The sequence below is a fragment of the Rhinolophus ferrumequinum genome, chromosome 6, assembly GCF_004115265.2.
Source record: "Rhinolophus ferrumequinum isolate MPI-CBG mRhiFer1 chromosome 6, mRhiFer1_v1.p, whole genome shotgun sequence".
Taxonomy (NCBI): domain Eukaryota; kingdom Metazoa; phylum Chordata; class Mammalia; order Chiroptera; family Rhinolophidae; genus Rhinolophus; species Rhinolophus ferrumequinum.
This window is the reverse complement of record NC_046289.1, coordinates 35,703,585-35,727,088: the sequence shown is the minus strand read 5'-3', so window position 1 is coordinate 35,727,088 and position 23,504 is coordinate 35,703,585. Positions and strand designations below refer to the sequence as shown.

Sequence of the window (23,504 nt, the reverse complement as noted above, 5' to 3'; positions counted from 1 at the left end):
ATTCTCTTTTTTGTTGTTGTATTGGGATAAGGTCAACTGATGTACAAATACTAATTGTTAATCTATGCATTGATGATTTGTTGCCTGGTTACTGTGATTTCAATGTTTGCCTTTTAATTAAAATGGGTATTTCAGCATCTTAAAATTCATTTTTGAAGCAACCCCCTACTGAGCTGTAACATCTCAGGCACAGCAGGCATATACTACCATTTTTGAAAAGCCAGCTAACAATTAATGTCATAATTTTATATTTATCCTGCTAATTACAGCTAAGACAAACTCCAGTTTGTCTATGACTATGCAAACAAACAAAGACGCCTCAACACCAAGAGGCAAGTTACTAGCAAATTTGCATATTAATTACTGTTCACCGCCTTTGCCCCTGTGGCCGATTCCTTCTAACAAAGCACAGCACATACAGTGGCTTGGATTATCTGAGACAATCTGAAATGCAGCCTCCCTCTCCCTGAGCAAGCAAAGAGAAGGCCACTATGCTTACTAGTGGTGAAATGACCAGAAGGAAACGGGCCACACCCCTGGCTCAAGAGATCTTTCTGTGAAGAACCATAAAGATTTCTGAGATGCATTTTAATAAAGAATAACAGACAACAAAAGTAGTCACAGAGATTCTCACACAGATAAGACCATCTTTGTCTTTGATGTACTGCAGAGCAATATTATTCTTGATATAAGCTATACAATGTGAAAGAGAATATATGACTTTTGTGCTTTGAATATATTATAACTCATATATTATAATTAAGCTGTGGCCACAGTGCCCTGGAACAGAAAATTTCTTCAGCCTCATGAATCTACGTTTCTTCCCTCAGTTCTGGCACCAATTGACGAAAAGACAGGGTGCTTTGGGAAGAGGCACCCCAAATCCAGTCCTGTTTTCTCCTGACGGTATTGGATGGCTTGGGACACACTTATGTATAGCTTAGGAAGGGAAGTCTAGTGTCTATTGGAGAATTTTAACTTGGTTGTAATTGGAGACAAAAAGCACATTACTTGATTTAAAGACACAAAATCTGAAAGAAACACTTTGTGCTCACAATTCAGAAAAAGCACAAGTGGCCTCCTTTTGCTACCAAGTCCTGTCCAACAAAACCCTTGGTGGAGGCAAGAGGAAACTCAATGAAAAAATTTAATCCTGACAGAAGCATAATACATTATGCATGATAATCTTCAAAATGTGAAAGCCACTTAAAGGCAATCATCTGAAAAAGCAGTGGTTAGTTTACAAGGTAACTTCAGCTTCCTGTAGTTGTGTAAATATGTTTAGGAAGTACAGGGGTGTAAAAACAAAACAACTTCTCTGTGTTTTTAATCTCTGAAATAAGAAGACAAATACTTTCACATAATGTCTCAATAACCCTGTTTATTGGAAAACTTCACAATATAATAGTTAAAAAAAAAAAGAAAAAAAATGATAGCTAACAGTTATTGAGTGCTTACTTTGTTCCAAGCAATTAATATGCGTGATCTCATGTAATCCTCTCAGTGAGGAAGGTTATATATGTTTTTTTTATCCCCTTGAAAACAGCTGAGGTGACTGAAACTCAGAGAGGTTAAGAAACTTGCCCAACGGTGGCCCGTGAGCTCAGCTGGTTAGAGCGCCGGTTTCATCCCCACCCACATGGGCCACTGTGAGCTGCGCCCTCCACAACTAGATTGAAACAGCTACTTGACTTGGAGCTGATGGGTCCTGGAAAAACACACTTAAAATAAACAAAAAGTTAAAAAAACAAAAACAAAAAACAAAAACTTGCCCAAGATCACGATAGTAGAAAGTGGCAGAGCTGGAATTTTAACCCAGGCAGTCTGAAGGCCACCATGCCTTGCTGCTTGTCATTTTATGCATTAGGAAACTGTTTATTTTCCTAATGCCCCAAGGTTTGCTGTAAAGTTGGGATTCTATACTAGCTTTCCAAGCTCCAAAACTCATTGTTTTTATGTTCTTCCATGCTATCTCTCCTAATTGAAACTGAGCATTAGATTTAAAATATCCTAGTATCTTAGAGCAGAGGTCAGTGAACTCTGGCCTGTGGACCAAATCAGCCCACTCCCTGTTTGTGTAAATAAAGTTTTATTGGAACACAGCTCTGCTCACTTGTTTAAGTGCTGTTTGTGGCTGCTTTTGTGTTACAACTACGGAGTCGTGACAGATTAGTGTAAGGTCCACAAGCCTAAAATACTAACTGTGGCTATTTACAGAAAACATTTGTTGACTCGTGACTTACAGGCAACATTTCCTTTCTTTTTCCTAACTATCCTATGGTCCAAGTCGTCTGGAGCCCCAGCTTTGGGCAGGAGGTGTAATGATGACTCGCCTGGCTAACTGTGCTGATTTTACATCTGAGAGATCTTCTGGGGCCAGGAGAAGTGGCCAGGTGAGCACAAGGACAGAGGCTGTGGGTGACTTGGTATTGGTCTTTGTTCCAGAACTGTCCCAGAATTCCAAGAAGTAACTATTTCCTGTTGTATCCCCAGGGCATTGAAACTGCCAGAGGTATCATGGGCACACAGCAAATAATTACTGAATTAGTAATCAGAAGTACGAGTATCTTACAGTTAGTCCATGAATTCTATCAGTCTCTGGGCCTGGCTGTTTCGGTCCTCTCCCTGGCTTGTTCCTCCACCCCTGTGTTCTATAACTCATTTGCCTATGCAACACTTTCTATTTTTTCAAGCCTTAACTCCTGACCATTTGATCACTCAGGAAGGTCAGGTTTGCTAGTTGGGCCAGATCACAGATGGCTTTGGAAGAGCACTGATTTGAGATCAAAACGATGCTTATGATATGTAAAAGAAACTGTAGGGGGGAGAGACTAAAAGCTATGGGACCAATTAGGAATCTATTTGAGGTGATAATTGCGTAGACAAGGGCAATGAGAATAGATAGAAAAGGACAAATTGGAGAGAGAGAAAAAGAAACATCTTCAGGAATTTCCTAAATTAGTGGTCTGAGTCATAAAGAAGAGGAAAGAGAAATAAAACAAGAATTTGAGTATTGGGACTAGTAGATTGTGTGTCATCGACAAACAGATCTCTGGGAAGGGAAGTAGGGTAAAGGGGTGAGAGCCAGTAAAGCGTATCTGGGAATAAGATTAGGAATATCCTTGTGATACTTTAGTGGCCTATATGGAATAGGACATGTGGCATTAGTGTCAATTTTGAGGTGAGGGCTAAAGATTTTGACCTAATAAGAACTGACAAACTGGCTCATTCATTCATTCACTCAACAAATGTGTATTTGAGCAAGCATGGTGTGCCAGGCCCTTGGGATATATCTTTAAACAAAACAAAGGTCCTTGCCTTTGTGGAAAATGCATTCTAGCAAGAGAGACAGGTAATACATAATGAATGTAATAAATAAGCAAACTTTTTAGTTTAATAAGGTGTTAAGCACTTATGGGAAAAAACAAGGCAGGGCATGGTAAGGTGGCCGGAGACTATGGCAGCAGGGTGAGGGCATGTGCACTTTTAAAGTTGATCCCAAACAACACCTAGAGCTTTTTTTCTATGATCAGTGGCTTGTTATTCATCTTCTGACCAAAGTGACAGAAGAAATTGTAGGGCATTGGCTACTGTGTGATATTTTAATATAAAGATTCTTCTGTATGCCACATCTGGAGGCAATTTGGAAAAAAGGGAAACTTCTCGTGGTTCCCATTTCCTGAATGAGTAGCACCACGATGAAATTCAGATGAGTTGAGGCTGATAATTTTCAGCAATTTAAATGTCGTTGCCTTTCCTAGAAGGAAGAGCTTTATTTATAAACAGCTGGGTCAATAGGAAATGTAGCCTCATTATTCACATTCTTCTGATAGGCTCCCAGTCAGAACATACGGGGGAAAAGGGGTACACAGAGGACTGAAACATAATCACCTAGGTTTAGGTTTTTGTTCTTTGTGATGACGTGGGGGAAAGGTAAAGAGCTAATTTTATTCTTTCTTGGAAGACACATTGGATGGGATGAAAACTATTCTAAGACCAAGGATTTGGGCAATTACTGAGTGATGTGTAGGAACATAGACCCTACGTGTCTGCATTCTGTCCCTCTTGGGTTATTAACGATCAAAGTCCCCACAGGAATCACATGCTAAACAGCTCTCAGTTTTCTGTGTTTCTTCAGCACCGTCTGGTGTGCCAAAGATCCACTTTAATTTCCTTTGCTCTCCATTGCCAAGCTGCTTATGGAGGGTCCTCAGAAGAGGGGGTATATTTAAAAAGGAAGGAGGGAGGAAAGGGAGGGGTGACACGTGGGTTTGGAAAATGTCAGAAGACACAATTGGTACATGAGAGTGGTACTCGTTGTAATTCTAAAATAGCCTCAGCTCTATTGAAAACAGAAACTTCATTCTTTGATGTGGAAATGAGCTGAAAGAAGAAGGAAAAGGTGTGTGTGTAAGCGCTGGGCTTTTTTTCTTCATTGCTTTTTCTAAGCCAGTGAAATCCCCCCAGGTGCATGGTACAGCGTGAGGCATAAAGGACACCCATTGTGCCACAGAACTCCAGGTCCCCCTCCCTCAGTGCTGACTGAAGCAGCTGCAGCCACTGCAGTCAGCCGTTGGCTTCCTGGAAAAATTCTGGGAAGGGCCCAGCATCAGTCAGAGTATATTTGGGTCTGCCAGGTATATGTTCAGTAGAACAGAAAGGTTTGGGGTTTAAACAGTTTTTAACGTAAATCTTTCTGTGCTCAGAGAAGTGGCCTCACAGGCACCCATCTTTGAAAAGGAACCACTTTCAGTTAGAAGAGCCTTCACCAAAGCAATATTTAGCAGAAATGGCATTTGTTTAATATTGTGCTAGAAATTTCTACCCCTTACACATACCTGATTCAACAAACATTCATTAAACTCCTACTAGGTGCTTAGGACACTGTGAGGTGCTACAGACTATCATGAAGGAGTAAACTCAAATTAACGACCATACAAAATCAAACCATTGTATGAGAATCTTCATAGGAATTCCATTGCTGGAAGCAATGAGAAAGTATAAACCCCAAATTAGTGATACCTCTGCCATTCCTCATCCTCAGGCGAACACGCAAACACACAGATGTGCTCAGGTAGAAAGGCCCTCTAGAAATGCCTAAAAACACCCGGGGCTTTTTACACAGTGCCAGTTGGCCTGGCTCAGCTCCCCCATGGTGCTGCCTCATTGATGAAATGCTGATTAAGCTGCTTGTGCTCCAGAATGAACCAATGGGTCATTCTCTGTTTCTTGTCAACTTCAAACAGGCTGGGCTGTCTGAGTTTGTTTTAACTCTATTGACCCCAGATGCCTTTTGTCTTTATCAGACTTTATTCTTATCTTTTCAGAACTGGAACCGTTTCTCTTTTTCCTGTTTCCTCATATTTTGCTAAAAGACATACACTTACATACAATGTTTCTGAAGGTGGAACAGACAGGAAAAGCACCCAGTTATGGTCTGTTTCTAAATATCTATTTATAGAATTTTCCAAAGTTGGTCTTTTTAGTGTGTCACAGACAGGGGACTCCATCTCAATCTACCTACCTTAAAAGGTGATTGAATTACACAAGCATTTTGTGAGTATCTGCTTTGTATCTGGCTTTGTTCTGAGGGAGTTAGTGATGAAGTAGGATTTGTCCCTACCCTTGAGGAGTTTAAAATCTAATTGAACAAGAGAGGCTTCAATAGTTAAGCCAAGAATTTACTTCTGAGGTTTTGAAGTCACGTTCTTGGCTTCAGTGTTTCTATGTATAATGGCCAAAAGGGGCCATTAGTTTTAATCTATGTAACTTAGTAGATTTAGTTGTTCATGAAAAACGTCTCTCTAACCCAAAGCGAACCCAATCTAGACACTGGGGATGCTTTAACTAATTTTCAAGTTAATTTGGTTTAGCTAGTTCTTTTCCTAATAGTACTTTGTTCCAGACTCTACGACTTTGAACAGTAAGCTAGCACCCAGTCCTGCCTTGAAGAGGTAAAGCTGCATCGGGCATGAATCCAGCTCTCAAGGAGCTCACTGATAAGTTCAGTAGGTGAGATAGGACAAAAGGGGATGGTTATTGGTGCACAAGAACAATCAGAACCATGGGACCAATAACTGAGGTCTTGTCCTGAGAGGCTGGGAGAACCACTTCACTGCTTTTTTTTCTGGGTAACTTCATCTCCCCACATCACGTTATACTGCAAGGATTGTGGGAAACTCTTTGCACCCTTTGGATGAAAGGTGTATTCTATAAGGTCCATCAACTGTGTTGGAATAAGTTTAGGAAAAAAAATTGTTAATGATGATGATAATAACATCTAGCATTTATTGCATGCCTGGCATTAAGCTAGTGATGGGAATATACTTCTAATCGATAACTGTTTTACATCTGCTGGTCCCCAAATTATGAAAGTATTTCTTTTACTTCTTATTAGTTGCAGGTATACAAAACAATGTAATAGTTAGACATTTACACCCCTCACGAAAAGTATTTATTTCTAAATGGGGCCTATCTATAAACTGTTCATAACTGTTAACCTCGGTGATGGGTTCATGGACATTCATTGTACCATTCTTTTGTAGTTTGAAATTTTCCATAATAATAGGCTATGTAAAACAGAAAGGAGCTAAATACACTTCATTAACATAAATAATGCCTCCGATAAAAGATGAAGGAGAAGAAAGAAGTTAACATCTTCTAGTATTTACTATGTGCCATATCCTGCATATTCACTATCTGTGAATTAACTAGGAGCCTATTTTACAAATGAGGCAACTGAGGCTCATAGAAGTTAAAGGACTTTTGCAAATAGTTGAACCTCAGCCCAAATTTAGGCTCTTTCCAATACACCCCATTGTTCTGCTGGTCCATATGATTTCTAATGGCAGGGTCCTTGTGTTTTTGCTTGGCAGTCTGCAGTGCCAGTGGGTGAAACCCCAATGCCCCTCTTCAAAAGTCTCTCAGACCTACTTGTAGTTCAAAACCAAATAAAGTGTTCTAAAAACGATAGGCCATACATGCTTTAGAAAAAAATTCAAAGCAACACATGAAAACTGTCAAAGCAATGGCTAATGATACTTTTTATCTCATAGGACTGTCCATTCTCTGTGTGGATGTGCATGTATAATATTTGGGATTTCGGGGTAACCATCGTTTACTCCCAGATAGTTCACCACCTCTTTATAAGGTTAGGTATAATCTCTCTTTTACAAATGAGAAAAACGAGGCTGAGAGAAGTACAAACTGGCAACACCAATGTGTGGTGAGCACTACCGGCCAGTGGACTGCGGGGCAGCTGGTGTTCAAATCTAAGCTGGCCTGACCCCAAATGTATATCCTCTCACCACATCAGAAAGTGCAGTGGTAGAATGGGATTCTTTGTCCTGTGGAATCAGCTTCTATTACAGGCAAGCGTGAGTCAACCAAATTGCTCCATAGGGCCTGGGAGGGGGAAGAGTTGGGTGTGACAAAATGGCAGCGTTTCTTCATCATGAGGCAAAACTCCTTTGACTGTGAATTCAGTCTGCACGGACCAAAGTGAACAGAAGCGAATTGTCCCATCTGTTGACAAAACCATCCTCCCTGACTTCAAAGCATCCCAGCTCCGGAGAGAGCCCCCCGTCCCGGGCACGGAGGAGATGGAAATGGAGGCCCTGGCCCTCCTACCAGCGCTGGGGTCTCTGGGGGCTGAGCGGCACACAGCCACTGCCTGTCATCCCAGCTGACTTCTCTTTGAATCTGAGGCTCTTCACAACCCAACCCCCAGCCTTCTGCTTAGCCCAAACATACCCAAGGCCCAATTTCTGTTTGAAGTGGATGTGCTACTCTTCACACGGCCTGCTGCGGTGGCGCAACGGGATTAGAGGAAGCGGCCCCCTGTGGGGCGAGGCCACCTAAGCCTCAGCCAGGAGTGAGCGCTTTCAGCCGCTCGCTGGGTGATAATGGCATTGGGGCTTTTCCACAGGGATTCCTAGGCCCCCCCAGGGATGTTAATTAAAGTAGCTTTGTGGGTCTTGGGGGCAAACACTGGCTCAGAACTCCCTGTGTGGGAGCTTGTTTGGAAGTCTGGTTCTGTTTCTCCCGTCCTCAGGTTAGCCTCATAGGAGCAAAGGAAATGGAAGAACTGGACCAGTTGTCCAAATCCTCTGCTTCCGTGTTAATAACCACATTAAAGACATCACCTCTGTCATTTCTCTTTGCTGGTATAGAAATGATCAGGAAACCATATTGGAAGTTGCTCATACGTAGTATCATGGTTTGAAGTGATGCTTTCTCATTTCTGAGATTATTCTGAAGAAAAAGGTAATAAATAGATCTGTAAAGTAATTAGTTACCTTTAAGTTTAATTATATATACCAGTGACTACCTTTCAAATTATGATATTTAGATGAAAGTTTTGAATTATTTTGCTATAAGGCAAGTATCTCACAGGTATTTCAAATGTAGCTTTAAGGAGAGTAATTTTTTAAAAAGACAATAAAAGTAAAAGAATAAGTTTCATAAAGGTCAGTAATTTTTTGTGATTTCATTTGATTATGACATTTTGGGTATAATCATAAAATGTACCGGCTTTTAAAATATTATTTTGCAAATTGTGGTAGATGTTTTCTTAATTTGGAATTATATATGTTTGGAAATAAGTATACATTGCATGTATATTTGGATATACATATATATCACACATATATGTATGTACTATTTAATTAGTGCCAGTTTACTTCCTAGACCCTAAGCTCCATTAAGGTAGGGACTATGTCTGATTTGTTTGCCGTTGTATCCCCAGTGCCTGGCATGTATTAGATACTCAAATATCCGTTGAATAAATGGTTATTCAAAGAAGTGCAATGTAATGATGACGGTATATATTTGTCTTTATCCTATAAGAACGCCTGCTTAAATTTTTTTCTTACTGAAAAGACTCAGGTTATAAATTTAGATTTTGTTATTTTAAGAAATCACTAATGTTTATCAATGAAGAAATATGATGGAAAATGTTCTATGGATTATCAAATCAGATGTGCAGTGGTTCGCCAGCTTATGAGATTGGGAATTTCAAATAAATAGGGACCAGTCCCAATAAATTGGAATAAGGGCAAAATCTACTGAATACAATTGTTTAAAGGGGCTACTTGTCTACGAAACACTTTTAAATTTTGCCTGGGGAGGTAGTAGTAACGTGCTTCCCCCAAAATAAGACCGGGTCTTATATTAATTTTTGCTCCAAAAGATGCATTAGGGCTTATGTTCAGGGAATGTCATCCTGAAAAATCATGCTAGAGCTTATTTTCCAATTAGGTCTTGTTTTCGGGGAAACACGGTATTAATCGTTTCTTGGTGTTAGTACCTGGGCCTGTAGTTCTAGGGTATTTGCACAATCAGTATAATGCACCTTCCATGTGTAAAGATGACCAGCAGACATGGTAGAGCTGAGGGACTGACGCTGGTGGAGACATCAGTGATTAAGACAATTCAAGTTACTCCCAGACAGATTCCAGTGCTTGAAACCCATGGTGGGTTGTATAAGGAAGCATGAGCTTCCTGAAGAAGTCACCCCCAAACTTCATGGAAGCACCTTGTGCTTCTCAAAAAGAAACCTGGTAGACAGGGAACCTCTTTAACAATGCTAAAACAGAGCTAAAAGATAACCTTTCCTTCCAGGAGTAAAGATGTGTTTAGTTATGCAGGAGTCAGGGAGGGTGGGAGGAGCTGTTTCATACATAGCCTTGCAAACAAGACCAGCATTGTCAAAAGTTTGCGGTTTCCGCCTCCATTCCCTTAGTCCCCTCTGCCCTCAAAAGATTTTTAAAGTGGTCAGGGCCATGATGTTGACCAGTCTTCCTACCAACTTTCCTTTTTCTTGATCTTTTGTTTCAATGTCTGCTTTCTTTCCCCTATGTGCTCACTGAAGCTGGATTGTGGGGGTCAAGTTATAATTAGTTTATATATGACGTTTAATTCACTGTAGCTCTTCTGGCATTAGATTCAAATGGGCTTTGATGTCTGGCTGGAGCTTTGATCCCAGACTCGCAAATGGTGGTCATCACCCCAACTCAAAGGATTGCCCTTTATTTTTTTCCCTCCTATTCGGAGACAGCTTTTCCCAATTACATCATTTGTGTTTGTTTGGCCATAAAAAGCTGCAAGGCATCATTTTGTTGCTTTGCTCCATGGCAGAATGTGCAATTGATGCTCCTTACTTTGCTTGACTGCAATAGAATGTTCACGGCTCGATAGGGCATTTGTGGAGTGATGCTCAGAGTTCAGCAGGGATGCTGCTGGGAGCTGTTCTGCCCAAAGACAGTCAGACTGTGTGATCTGAAGGGCCCTTCCCGGCTCTGCCAGGAAATGTCTTTAAGCATAAGCTACACAACTGTGATATATTCCATCAAGACTCTTTCATGTTGGCAACTTTATCTTACTCTCCAGATCCTCCGGGCAGCAGAGACACCTCATCTTCAGTGCCACACTTTCTGAGGATGGATTAGCAGCTTTTCTGAGAAGACAGAGGCTGGGTGTGGGGGTGAGGGGGGTAGGGGGGCGGAGCAAAAGAACTAACTAGGGCTGAACAATTCTAGAAAGGAGATAACAAAATAGCATTAGTGGAGGAAGAAGCACCAGCATCTTAAAAAGAAAGAGAAAGAAATATCAAAACAGTAGAGGGAAATGAGACCCTGTTGGCAACAGAAGGAAGCAGTGAGCAGGGAGCAGTGGGGAATTACCTTTAACTGCCTCCAGAATACCTGCAAACAAAACAGAATCAAAGAGGAAAGCAAAGCCAGAGGACTAGAATGGAGAGGAGACAATTTGGCTATTGGGTTAAGAAGAGAATAGGGGCAACCCAACCAGTCATACTTAATCTAACGACATTGGGAGTTTTCCTGGAAAAACAATTACAGCACTGAGCTCCTTGCTTCTAACTTCATTTGACAGCCTGAGTTTGTTTTAAAGGGCGTGTGAATGAACAGCATTATTTATTAATGTGTAACGGATACTTTGGAAAGCATAACTTTTTTTCCTACTTATGACCATTTTATTGGCAGAACCATTTGAGTACATTAGTTTTAATATTTAAACTTGCTGGGAACACTTTTTCATGGAGATGTACAAGCTGTTATGGCAAATGGTTTGCTTTGGACTAATGAGCCAGCTCAAAGTAGCATTTGGTGGGGAGAAGGGTGGGAAGGTGGGGTGGTTTGCAGAAATAGTGACTTGTCTATCTGCTTTAACAAGATTTATTAGTAGTGTGTAAAAACATGTTTCAGCTTTCCCCCCTTCAACTATATAAATATAGTTGTCAATGCGAGACATAACACAGGCCACAATAATAGACTCCACCTTGCCAGAAGGAATCCAGTTCAGAACTAGAAAGCAAGAAGCTTGCCTAGAAATGAATAAATAGTCTGAGACAATGAATGACAGGACAAGGGTGAGTGTCATTTAGCAGACAGGTTCAGTCATTATTCTTTAGTGCCTTGCTAAAATTAGGGAGGAAAATTTAGTTCCTGTGTTATCAATGTTTGGCACACAGTAGGCATAAAGCGTAGATGACCTGAATAAAACCGATTTTGTATGCTGATGGACACCTGAACATGATTCTATTTTTAGATCCAGTACACAATCTTGTTAATTACAAATTACAGTTGTTGTTATAGTTCCTCTGATGTCTGTGAGGGGTAGCACCTGGGAGGGCAATAGAGGATGGAGAGGGAACTCTTGTTAGTTAGAAAGAGTTGTTATGTGAATGAAAAGACAATTTATAACCAACATACATATTCTTGACTCTCTCTAGCAATCATCAGTTCAATGTTTGCAAGCCACTGTCCTGAGTACAGTAATACTAAGAGTATTAAAACAGTCCCTGCCTCCAGGGAACTTTTATAATGTAACTGGAGAGAAGAGACATACACAAACACCAATGTCTGTAGATGTATGTGTACATACCCAGATAAATAACCATACAAATAGCATTTGGTAAGAATAAGATATTTATGCAGTTAGTTAACTGAAGTTCAGAGGAAGGAAGTGTGATCTGGAAGAGAAGTTTAGACCACACAGGGTGGAGAAATGGAGAATTCATAGCAGTGGTAAGCAGCTGGGCAAAGGTGCAAGAATCTGAAATAATGATAGAGGATGCACTCCTTCACACAACACTTTGCCTGAACTTCAGCAAATTGTGACTTGCTGGATTCAATCTCTGAGGCTCTTGGATGTACTGCTTTTTAAAATAGATATGGTACTTTTTCACAGACAAGTGGCATTTCCAGACCTCTTTCCCTCTGAAATCTCGTGACCAGTGTTCCAAGCAGGGATGACCATACCACAAGTGCTATTTCAGGGGGAAAGTTTGTAAGTCCCTCTGGAGGAAAAAAAAAAAAGCTACGCCTCACATAACCTTTACTATCTACGTACCTGCCACGTTGTAAATGCACCCCCCTCCAATATATGTTATGCTATACTATATTTTATTATAATTCTTACTATAGGCAGGTTCTGTTAGCAGCTCATTTTACCGTTGAGGAAACAGAGGCACAGAGAGGTGAAGTAACTTGCGCGCACACCTAGTCTTGGCTGGAAACAGGATTCAAATTTAGGCAGTCTGGTTTCAGAGTCAGAGCTCTCTTGAATGCAGACTAAATAACAATAAAAACTCAAAAACCAAAGCGCGCACGCGCGGGCGCGCACATAAGCCCAGAGCTTGTAAAAGGATTGATACAACCGCTTGCTATACAGCGACATCCTTCTGCCTAATTTTAAATGCCTACCGTAAGAAAATCAAAACAGCAGCAACTGAGAGTTGAATGCTTTAGAACATTGCCCTGGTGCTTTTTGGTGCTTGCCTTTACGAAGTGGAGTCAAAAAGCCAACCCCACAGAAGTTGTCTTTGAATACACTCCCAGTCCCTTGCTTGGTAAGGTGAAAGAACCCTAAAGCAGTCTGAGTGGATGTGAACAGTGGACGTGTGGGGAAAGGGTTAAGACTGTGTGCTGCAACTCGGTCGAGTTTCAGAAAGTTCTCTGGGGAGCCCAACTGCGGCGTCCCTCCGCGGACCCTGCCTGCGAGGCCGGCTGTAACAGGATGCTGGGGCTCGAGGTGCTCGCCCCTTGTTTTATGCGGTGGCAAAGAACCAATAAGGAGCGAGGCAAAAATTGGGTGCAGTAAACCCGAAAAGGGGGCGAGGAGACCCGCGAGAAGAGCAGGGGAGGAGAGAGGGAGGGGCGCGGAGGACGGAGTGGGAAGGAGGCCGGCGCTGAGCGCGCGCGGCGCCCCTGACAGACGCGGGGGAAGCCGGGGGGAGCTGGCCTCGGAGCCGAGGGGCCGGCGCGGGGAGGCGGGCGCCAGGCGGGGGTTTGCCGGGCCGCCGCGCGTGACGTAGCGCCGGGCAGGGCGTTATCAGCTGCTGGGCCGCGGCGAGCGACGCGCGGCGCACCGGACGGCGCCGCTCGGGCCAGGACGGCTGCAGCCCGAGGCCACGCGCGGCTCAGGAACGCTCCTGGTCGCCGCCCCTGTCGTTCTGTCCCGCCGCCGGGCGGCATGAGCCCGCGGCCGAAGCTTTAGCGCCCCACTCCTCCGCCCCGGGGGCCCGGCTGCGGTGACGGGTGCTCGCTGCAGGGTTGGGGGCGATGAAGCCGAGTCCGACCGGGACGGCGAGAGAACTGGAGCCGCAGGCGCCGGCCCGGGGCGAGCAGCGCGCGGCGGAGCCCGAGGGGCGCTGGCGGGAGAAGGGCGAGGCGGACACGGAAAGGCAGCGCACCCGGGAGCGGCAGGAGGCCACGCTGGCTGGGCTGGCGGAGCTGGAGTACCTGCGCCAGCGCCAGGAGCTGCTGGTCAGGGGCGCCCTGCGCGGCGCCGGGGCCGCTGGGGCCGCTGTGCTGCGCACCGGGGAGCTGCCGGGGGAGGCGGCGCAGCGTAGCCGCCTGGAGGAGAAGTTCTTGGAGGAGAACATCCTACTGCTGCGGAAGCAATTGGTAGGTCGTGCCCGGAGGTGGGAGCGCCGCTGTCCCTGCAGAGGGGCTGGGGGTCGGGCAGGTGTCTTGGAGTGGGCGTGAGGGTGCCTCTGGCAGGGGACATTCCCGCGTTTCCCGAGACCCCCCCGCCCCGTGCCCCCTTGACCCCATTCCTGTGTGTGCCAGCGGCGCGTGGGCTGGCGTTTGCCCGCTTTGTGTCAGGTGAGGGGCTGGCGACCCCGCGCAGACTGCGGGGCGGGGGTGGCCGCTCTCCCGCTCTGTCTTCGGGATTCTTGGAGTGGCCTGGTTGTAATCTTCAACCGCTCTAGTTAAACGAATGCATACCCTCTCCCCGAATGTTTGCAAATTTCTCAGTTAAAATGCCATTTAATTTGGAGATTTTAGCTTCGGTTCCTCTCGCCGAGAGGGGACAAAAAGCCCAGGAGGGGGTTTGTGGTGTGTTTAACAGTCCAGTGCTGGATTTTACGATTACACGGGAGCGCACGTAGGAGCCTTTCCCCTCCCAGGGCTTTCCCCAGCATGCCAGCGTTTGCTTGGGCTGCTGCTTAATTTCAAATAGAAGCCCTTTGTATAAGCCAGCTAAAGCAGACGCAAATGATGGAAATTTGGCTGCAGAAAGTGCCCCCTCCTCTCATATGTTATACTTTCTGCTAGCTGTGACTGGTGGTGGAGGTGGGAGAAGGGAGAACCTGCTCTCAGGGAGAGCATTTATCTTATTGGATTTCTGTCAGCGTCTCGGTCATTCTATGCCATCTTCATTAATGGGGAAGAAAAAGAACTTTGGCGCTTAATGTATTGATGAACAGCTTTTGACCCCGCCTCAGAATAATGGCGGCAGCTTTGTTTTTGTGACCTCAAAACTGTAGTTTTGAAAACAGCAAAAAAAAAAAAAAAAAAAAAAAAACCCAACAGAAAAAACCCCCAAAAAACAACCCAACCAAAAAAAAAAGGCTAACAACCTAATCTGACCGTGTGATACTATCTGAAACTAGACACATGCTAGATAATGTCCCTACTACAATAAGGAACGTAGTGATGCTGTGTGGTTGTCAACTGTTTTCTTGTATTATCTCTTTTAAGATAATTTCTCTCTCTTTTTTTTGAGTATCAGTGCTTTTACTTGCTTAGTTCATTTTTCCTGAAGAAACTCAACCCTGGCAAACAAGCACATGGTGTATGTCCCCTTTTAAAGTCAAAGGACACACAGGAGGAGTACTAGTAATTCATATGCATATATTTTATACGGATGTATGTACATGGTGGTTTGTGCGAGACCTCTGTTTTGGCATTTTACTGTGTTTCATTGGTAGCAGACCAGATTTGTATGTAACATTGATTTGAGCCAATTCTTGCTAGTTATGCTTCGTCATTGACATTTTATGCATTGTCTTGTACAATAGCACCTTTTTGTCTTTATGAATCTCGGGATTGTGAGTGGCACATTCCTGTTGTCCCTGGAGGGGAGCAAGGCAGCATGTCAGGAGAATTCCAGTCCAGTCAGTGTTTGTGGTTCTATTTTCATTTGTAGACTTGGCATTCATGATTTGAACCAGATGCCTTTTGAATTTTTTTTTTTTTTCCTTTTCCAGCAATAGGAAGCACTAGGTGGCGGTGTGAGTTAGCACTACAGATCTGTCACCTTTGGAAACCCGAGTTGAGTTCAAATCTTGATGGACCTTCCCTTGAGGGTGTTGAATTCTGCCAGCTCACATTATACTTGGCACTGGCTATTAGTATTCGTTTCTCACTTTCAAAGGCCCTAAGACTGATTAAACGCCACAAAGCAGCTAGTAGAAAACAAAGCTCTGCAGGACATTTGGCCAGAAAAATCTCACCTACGTAAGAGTATAGTGTTTTGTAGGAACTCTGTTGCACTCTGACTTCAAATTAAAGAATCTACTGTGAAGTACGAGTTTGTAAAAAAATTGGCTGCACACACACAAGATTTTATAAAATCTCAGTGCACTTTTTTCTTATTCTTACCTGAAGAAAGTAAGTTTGTATTTATTATTTGAGCCTAAAAGCAAGTCTTGTTTTTATGAAGACACTTTTTGTCATCACAAAATGTGAGAAAGTGGAATTAAACATAGGACATATTGTTGAAGTTTTTCTTTATTTCAAGTCATCCAGTAAATTTTTGGGTTTTGGAAGATTTAGTGAACTTTCCAGACGATGATTTGAAGACTTAGAGCAGACTTTCTGGTTCTTTGTCACCAAATGTGTTCGTTTTTCCTTTCTCTGTTTCTTCCTAATCAGAATTGTTTGAGGAGAAGAGATGCTGGTTTGTTGAATCAGTTGCAAGAACTTGACAAGCAGATAAGTGACCTGAGACTGGATGTAGAAAAGACATCTGAAGAGCATCTGGAGACAGACAGCCGGCCCAGCTCAGGTGAGTGAGTGAGCATGAGGACTGGAATCTACACTCAGGAGTTCTGCCTTGGCCCCTGTACTTAACTTTCCCAGACCTGCAAATGGCCATGGAGTTTGTTTCCAGGGAGAACGAAAAAGCTATCTGCCATTCAGTTGCATAAGCGGGAACTAAAACCAGACTACAAAATTTTTAATAATGAGATTGATCTGACTGTAGTCCCTTGGGTTTAAAAATAAAAGCTTCTATTCAAATTTCTGGAAGAGCGGTCCTCCTTTGAAACTTGAGAAAGTCAGAACTGGGCTAGAAAATTAGTCACACTTCAACTTCCTGAGACCACTTCAAAAGTTTTTTTTTTTCTTTTAAACCATTTGGCTCCTTAAATAGATTTGTTTTCAAGTTTTTTTTTTTTTTTTTCTGAAATGTTCGTGATAACGTTGAGGTTTTGACAGATCTAAGTCTCTTCTTTCCTTATATATCTTTAAAGGTTGGGTCAAGGAGGAAGATCAATTTGAGGGTGAGAGTAACTCCGAAATGTACCCATAGTTATGGGCTCTTTGCTTTTTCTGAAGATCACTTGAAATGAAACCATAAAATCAGGACACTAAGTCCAGGGACCCAAAATTGCTCCTCCCAAAAGTCTCCCTCTCCTACCTTTTCTAGATGATTATCCCGTCTCCTTTTAGGCACACGTGTGTATTATTGCTTAACATGATCTTAATTCCAAATGGTGTTTTTATTTGTAGGGTTTTATGAGCTGAGTGATGGGGCTTCAGGATCCCTTTCCAATTCTTCTAACTCAGTCTTCAGTGAATGTTTATCCAGTTGTCATTCCAGCACCTGCTTTTGTAGCCCCTTGGAAGCAACCTTGACTATCTCAGATGGTTGCCTCAAATCTGCAGGTAAGACTTGTTAGAATTAATAGACATTTTTTAACTGGAAGGGTTCAACGATCCCTTAAAGGTTATCTAGCTTTAACCCCTCCTACTGATGAAAAATAAAGGCTCAGAGAATTTCATCAGCTTGCTGCATTACGTGCCATAGTTGCCTCTAGAACCAAAATGACCACTATTCCAGTCCTCTTTGGGTGCCACTTGGCTTTGTAGTCTGATGGTGGCAAGACATCTTTAGAAATCCTGTTCCAGTATCATAGGTCTTAAGCTTTGTTTCTGAGCCTTTTGCTTAACAGGCTTTGTTTACCTTGTTTGCGTTTTCTTTTGAGAACTGCTTTGGATCTGCTTTCTTTTTCCTTTTAATCATTTAAAGCTTGCATTAAATTAAATATATCTATCAGCCTGGCCAAGAGCTGCTTAGCACTTCAGGGAGCAATGGCTCTCCCATGTTCTCCAGAATGCTTTGCATGATGGCAACTCTCTTTTCTTTTAGTAGGTGGGTGGGATGAGATCCCTCTAGGCCATGTGCCATCGTTCCCCATTTTGGGCTATCCTTGCAATGACCTCTGGAGAGAATCATGCTATCATTGGTACTGGAAGAGTTTCTGCATTTCTACCATGTGTCATACACTGTACTGGAAGCTCTGCATACATTTATCTCCTTTGAACCCTCCCAACAGTTCTGCAGGGTGCAGGTGTTGTCAGCTCCATTTTATGTATCAGAAAAATGAGGCCTAGTGAGGTCAGATTAGGTAAGTTACTTAAGGCTGTGTAGCTACTAGTAAGTGGCAAAGGCAGTATTCAAGCTCAGGACTAACTGCCAGACTAACTGCCATGTTTTTCCACTATACCAGAGGAGTTCAGAAGTTGTCTTTAATCTTCTCGTCCAACAGAGGAGGAATTTGGTTTTATGCACTGTTTGTCATGTTCCTCACCTGCTGAATGGCAGAGATGTTGCTGAAACTTAGGATTCCTTCCTTAGTTCTGCTTTGTCTTGAGTCCTCAGAAGAGCAGAGAAAATATGGAGATTAGAGGAGCTCTAAGTGCTGGCACAAGTTACTGTCTGTGTTCTCCACTTGGGCATAAGGCTGAATTTTTTGAGTCCAGGCAATGCACCGTACAACTGAGGCTGCTAATTGGCCGGTGTCTTTGTATATGTACAGTGTGTGTCATCAGCAGCAATCATTTGGGGAAGCACAGATCTGTGTTATCTAGAGTGTCTGGGCCTCAAGTTCGTTGGTAATTGCTCCCCTTCACTCTCCAGATCTGGTTTCAGAGAGAAACTTTAAAACCTATTGAAGGCATTTTGGTATAGGTTTTCCTTGAAGACAGACCCCTCCTTTCCCAAATGCCACATCTTCACATAATTGAGACAGTTGGGCTGGGCCTTGGGGGATGGGATGTCTGTCTTGTTTCTTAACTCTAAGTAGGGAAAAGGGATGAATGGTGAAGTGTAGGTACATGTGACTTTTAAGCAAGGTAGATAGGCTTCGGGTAGTGAAGGAGGAGGGATGGCAAGGATACTAGGTAGAGAAGTTTCTCTTGTAATAAGCTACTTATTGGGAATAGAGGTGGGTGGTGGTGATATGGCACTTTTAGAATATCTTTTCTTTACAAATGAATCATATCATTTCTGGGTCTTGGCTGTATTTCCCCCCCCCGACTTCTGATTATTACTGAAGTTCATGGAGCTTTCCCTTACATTAAACAATTAACATAGAATCTGGCACATGGCAGATTTTCAGTATTTGAGTGAATAAATATAATGGAGGACAAATTCAATAGTGATAAAAACTTTGATTTTCTCTAACTGAAGGTCATTAAAGGGATTTGAAAGTTATAATATTCACCAAGATAAGATATCATTTAATTAAGCAAGAAAGCTTGATTTCATTGTATTTTTGCATCTACATTTTTGAGATGTGGAAAATTTATTAATATCGCTACTCAATCTTTTAAAACTTTATCAAGAATTCCTTCCTATTAAAAAAATACTGTGCTTTATTTGTTAGTGTCACTATTGAAAATATAAGATAATTGTTATTTAAATTTGATTAATCTCTATTGAAATTTCATTAATTTCCCTGACCTTTCAGTTGACAGTTATATTCAAACATATGTCATTAAGAATTAGGTCTAGAAAACAATGAGGAGAAAGCCCACAGAAAATATAGTTTATCTGAAGTATCTTAGAGGGAAACCAGAAATAGAACACAGAGGGGAGGGTAGCCTAGAAAACTAATGACTCAAAAAACATTTACTTTTCCAGTTATAAATGCAGTACATATTTATTGAAAATTTAGAAAATAGAAAACAAAGAAAGTAAACATCACTTGTTTTCCCGTCACACTGAAATGAAATGCTACTATTAGCGTGTGTGTGTGCTTTATCTCAGACTTTTTTCTTTGCATATATGCAGTTTTCATAAAATTATAATCATAGTCTGGTATATCATGATTTTCGCTAAACTTTAAAGTGTTTCCCAATATAATTCAATAATTTGATAACATTTTATTATTTTTTTATTTATTTAATAAGAGTTTTTTGAGCCAAACTGACAACAGTCACCTGGAAGCAAAATCTCAACGGATTGAGAAAATGCTCCCTGAAAGCATTTTTAATGGCTGAATGCTTTTCCTTCAGAGGATATATCATATCTTTGTTACATTTTCTTTGTTAAATATTTTTTTCCCTCATCCAGTAGTCTGAACTGTATGTAAAATAGCAGAGTAGCACATGGAGTATTTGTTGATTCTTTGGTGTTCTCTCTCTGCCTATGAATTTGTCTTCCTAGAAATTGGCCAGAGTCAAGCTGGTGCTGACCAATTCATTTCTTCAGAGTGTACCTTTAAATGTTTTTCAGATCTCATAGGATGGTTGGACTATAAAGAAGGCCACTGTGAAGACCAGGCCTCAGAGGCAGTTTGCCGTTCCCCCTCCACATCACAATTTAATCCCCTTGGTGTCATTGCAGATGTGAATCCCAAGTACCAGTGCGATCTGGTGTCTAAAAACGGGAATGATGTCTATCGCTATCCTAGTCCACTTCATGCCGTGGCTGTGCAGAGTCCAATGTTTCTCCTCTGCCTGACGGGCAGCCCCCTGAGGGAAGAGGACAGGCTGGGTAACCATGCCAGTGACATTTGTGCCGGATCCGAGCTGGACACCATCAAGACAGATGCCTCCTTACCGTCGCCAAGCGGTTTGTGGTCTGCTCCCCATCCTTTATCCAGTAAGAAAATGGATGGCTACATTCTGAGTCTGGTCCAGAAAAAAACGCACCCTGTAAGGACCAACAAACCAAGAACCAGTGTGAACGCGGACCCCACGAAGGGGCTTCTGAGGAATGGGAGTGTTTGTGTCAGAGTGACTGGGGGTGTCTCACAGGGCAATAATGGGAACCTGAAGAACTCAAAACAGGCGCCTTTGCCCTCTGGTGGAATCCCCTGTTTGGACAATGGGACATTCTCCCCACCGAATCAGTGGTCAAAAGAATCAAAGGCAGAACAACAGGAATGCAAGAGGTTACCCCTGCCAGAGGGTTGCTCTCCTAGCACTGCCACTGAACTTCAAAGTAAGCATCTGCCCAAAAATGCCAAGCCAGCCCCCCAAGAACATGCTCGGTGTCCCACTACTGTGACAGGGGAGTCCCCTAAAGAAAGCATTCAGGTCCCAGCTGCCTCTCCAAAAGAGAGCCCTGGGAGAGTCCTCGCCCCACTGCAAGGAAACACAGTTGTCCAGCCACTGAAAAAGACGGCGCAGAAGAGCAGCCTGCCGGCCGTCCCAGCAGCGGCGCCCCCTCCTGCCCCTCCCGCGCTGCTGTCCTCAGCTCTCCCCGTGGAAGAAAGGCCTGCCCTGGATTTCAAAAGCGAGGGCTCTTCTTCTCAAAGCCTGGAGGAAGGGCTTCTGGTGAAGGCTCACTTCGTCCCGGGGCAGCAGCCGGGTGTGAGGCCGCCCCGGGGCCCCCGGACCTCGGCTGTCCCCAGGGGCTCCGCCCTGAGGCACAGGGCCCAGGCCCTCCACGGCCCCGACGGCGCCTTGCCCACCGTGAGGGAGAAAACCCGGGTGGCCAGCAAGAAGTGTCGCTTCCCCGACGACGTGGATACAAATAAGAAACTCAGGAAGACCTCAGCCAAGGGGAGAAAGGGTGCGGGCGGCCAGGCCGAGGCGGGTGTCCCCAGCCGGCCTCTGGGGGCCGCCCACCGGGCGGGGAGCCGGGTGCACGGCCACGGCCGGGAGGCGGTGGTGGCCAAGCCCAAGCACAAGCGAACCGACTCGCGGCGGTGGAGGTCGGCCGCCGAGATCTCCTACGAAGAAGCCCTGCGGCGCGCCCGGCGGGGCAGGCGGGAGAACGCGGGCCTGTACCCGGCCGCCGTGGCGCTGCCCTTCGCCAGCCCGTACGCCTACGTGGCCAGCGACTCCGAGTACTCGGCCGAGTGCGAGTCCCTCTTCCACTCCACGGTGGTGGACACGAGCGAGGACGAGCAGAGCAACTACACCACCAACTGCTTCGGGGACAGCGAGTCCAGTGTGAGCGAGGGCGAGTTTGGCGGGGACAGCACTAGCACCAGCGACTCCGAGGAAAGCGGGGGCTTAATTTGGTCCCAGTTTGTCCAGACTCTCCCGATTCAGACGGTCACAGCCCCAGACCTTCACAACAACCCCACCAAAACCTTTGTCAAAATTAAGGCTTCTCATAACCTCAAGAAGAAAATCCTCCGCTTTCGGTCTGGCTCTTTGAAGCTGATGACGACCGTTTGAGGAACATCATTGGTGTAAAAAGTGGTTGGTTTGTTTTTCTAGTGATGGAAGTAAAGGAGGTGTCTTAGTTTTCTGTGTGTGTAATAATTTGATGGAATGCTTTCCTTTTGTTAAGATGAAACAGAGGTAAATTATGTCTCTTCTTCATAGATGGACACTGGTGCCTTTAATGGAAGGTAAAGAATGTTTTGCTGGTTAGAAGTAAATATTGAGGTTTTAATGGTGGTGATAGTGAATGAATTTTGTGGTATCAGCTGATGATTATTTTAAATTTCTGAGCATCTGTGAAGGCACAGGTTTTGATGTTCAGGTCTTACTAGGATGAGACCTTTCGATCTGAAGGCCAAGTAGATGGAATTTTAGGACATACATTTGCTTCTTGGTTCTTTAGGGCAGTGTCTCCATGAGGGCTTTCCTGGTGAGCAGCATCACATGCAATTGTGTGAGGTAGGGACGAGGGATGGTGGTTGTTTTCCGTAGTTTTTTATATAGTCTACATTTCTCAGAGGTACCCCCATTCTATTTTCTTCTCAGAACTGTTTGATTTACGGGACTCAGAACTTGAAGACCAGACCCTAAATCCAGAGAGCTGGTGACTTGGATAGAGAGGCTGGTAATACCTTAAAGGGACTCAGTGAAACTTGTACCACACTTTGTGCCTAGGCCCCAGTTACAGTAACCACTTCTAGGGCCATTTACCCAACATTTTGATGCCTTTCTCCTCCTCCCTAATTTGCAGCAGATCAAACCATTCCTCCCTTGGAGGACTTGCCTTTGGGATAAAATTTTGGTCCTTGGGTCAGAGAAATTCACTCCTAATGAAATAACCCTTGGGCATGACTCCAAGCCCAGAATTGCTCATTGAGCGCTGTGCGATCTAAGCATTGGCCCAAACATGTTAGTGCAATCTAGTCCAGATTGGACCACTGACCCTGTCTGGAAGGGCTTTTTTTTTAAAAAAAATTTTGGTAAACAGTATTGTGTAAAATTGCTTTTTTATACCAATATATGCATGTTTTGTGCATGAGTAGTATTTGTTTTGATATTCCTGTTGATGTTAAATTACTGTATGATATAAACGGTATGTGTTTTTATATATCATTGTGTAAATTTAATATAACATTATATGCTGTAATAAACAATTTGTTTTACTGCTGTTAAGTTTGTTATTTGGGTATAAAACCAGATGTTTACACCTGTAAATCTTGTGCTGATTATTGTGGGATTTGTAATAAATAGGCCATTCTAGCATGAGAATATTTGCAATACTTAAGGCAGGTTTTAGGAGTATTCTTCCTAATGGATGGTGAGTAAGTAGATGAAGAAAAGCAAACCAGTTCGTTAGAATAGTTAAGGTGGTACTTTAAAGTACATTTGAAAGATTTCATCTGAGGAAAGTATTTCTGAGAAGAACTCCCTCTTTCCAACATTTTAGTATAAAAAATTTCCAACATGGAAAAGTTGAAAGGATACTACAATAACCACTTGTATAGCCACCACCTAGATTCAACAAGTCCTTGCTTTGACTCCCTATATATTTATTGGGCTAGACCA

The 23,504-nt window shown here is 43.4% G+C and overlaps 1 protein-coding gene across 3 annotated transcripts; it reads left to right on the top strand.

Annotated features, from left to right (window-relative positions):
* The first annotated feature begins 2,287 nt into the window (after positions 1-2,287).
* On the top strand, positions 2,288-23,106 carry DACT1 (dishevelled binding antagonist of beta catenin 1). Of its 3 annotated transcripts, none has more exons than XM_033109247.1 (4): positions 2,288-2,393; positions 16,185-16,317; positions 17,043-17,198; positions 20,053-23,106. In XM_033109247.1, the coding sequence occupies exons 1-4, from the start codon at positions 2,322-2,324 to the stop codon at positions 21,948-21,950; spliced, it is 2,259 nt and encodes a 752-aa protein (XP_032965138.1). In that variant the 5' UTR covers positions 2,288-2,321; the 3' UTR covers positions 21,951-23,106. The 3 variants fall into 3 exon arrangements, with proteins under 3 accessions (XP_032965138.1, XP_032965137.1, XP_032965136.1); XM_033109246.1 differs by lacking the exon at positions 2,288-2,393 and adding an exon at positions 13,374-13,928 and having other exon boundaries at positions 20,164-23,106; XM_033109245.1 differs by lacking the exon at positions 2,288-2,393 and adding an exon at positions 13,374-13,928.
* The last annotated feature ends 398 nt before the right edge of the window (positions 23,107-23,504 follow it).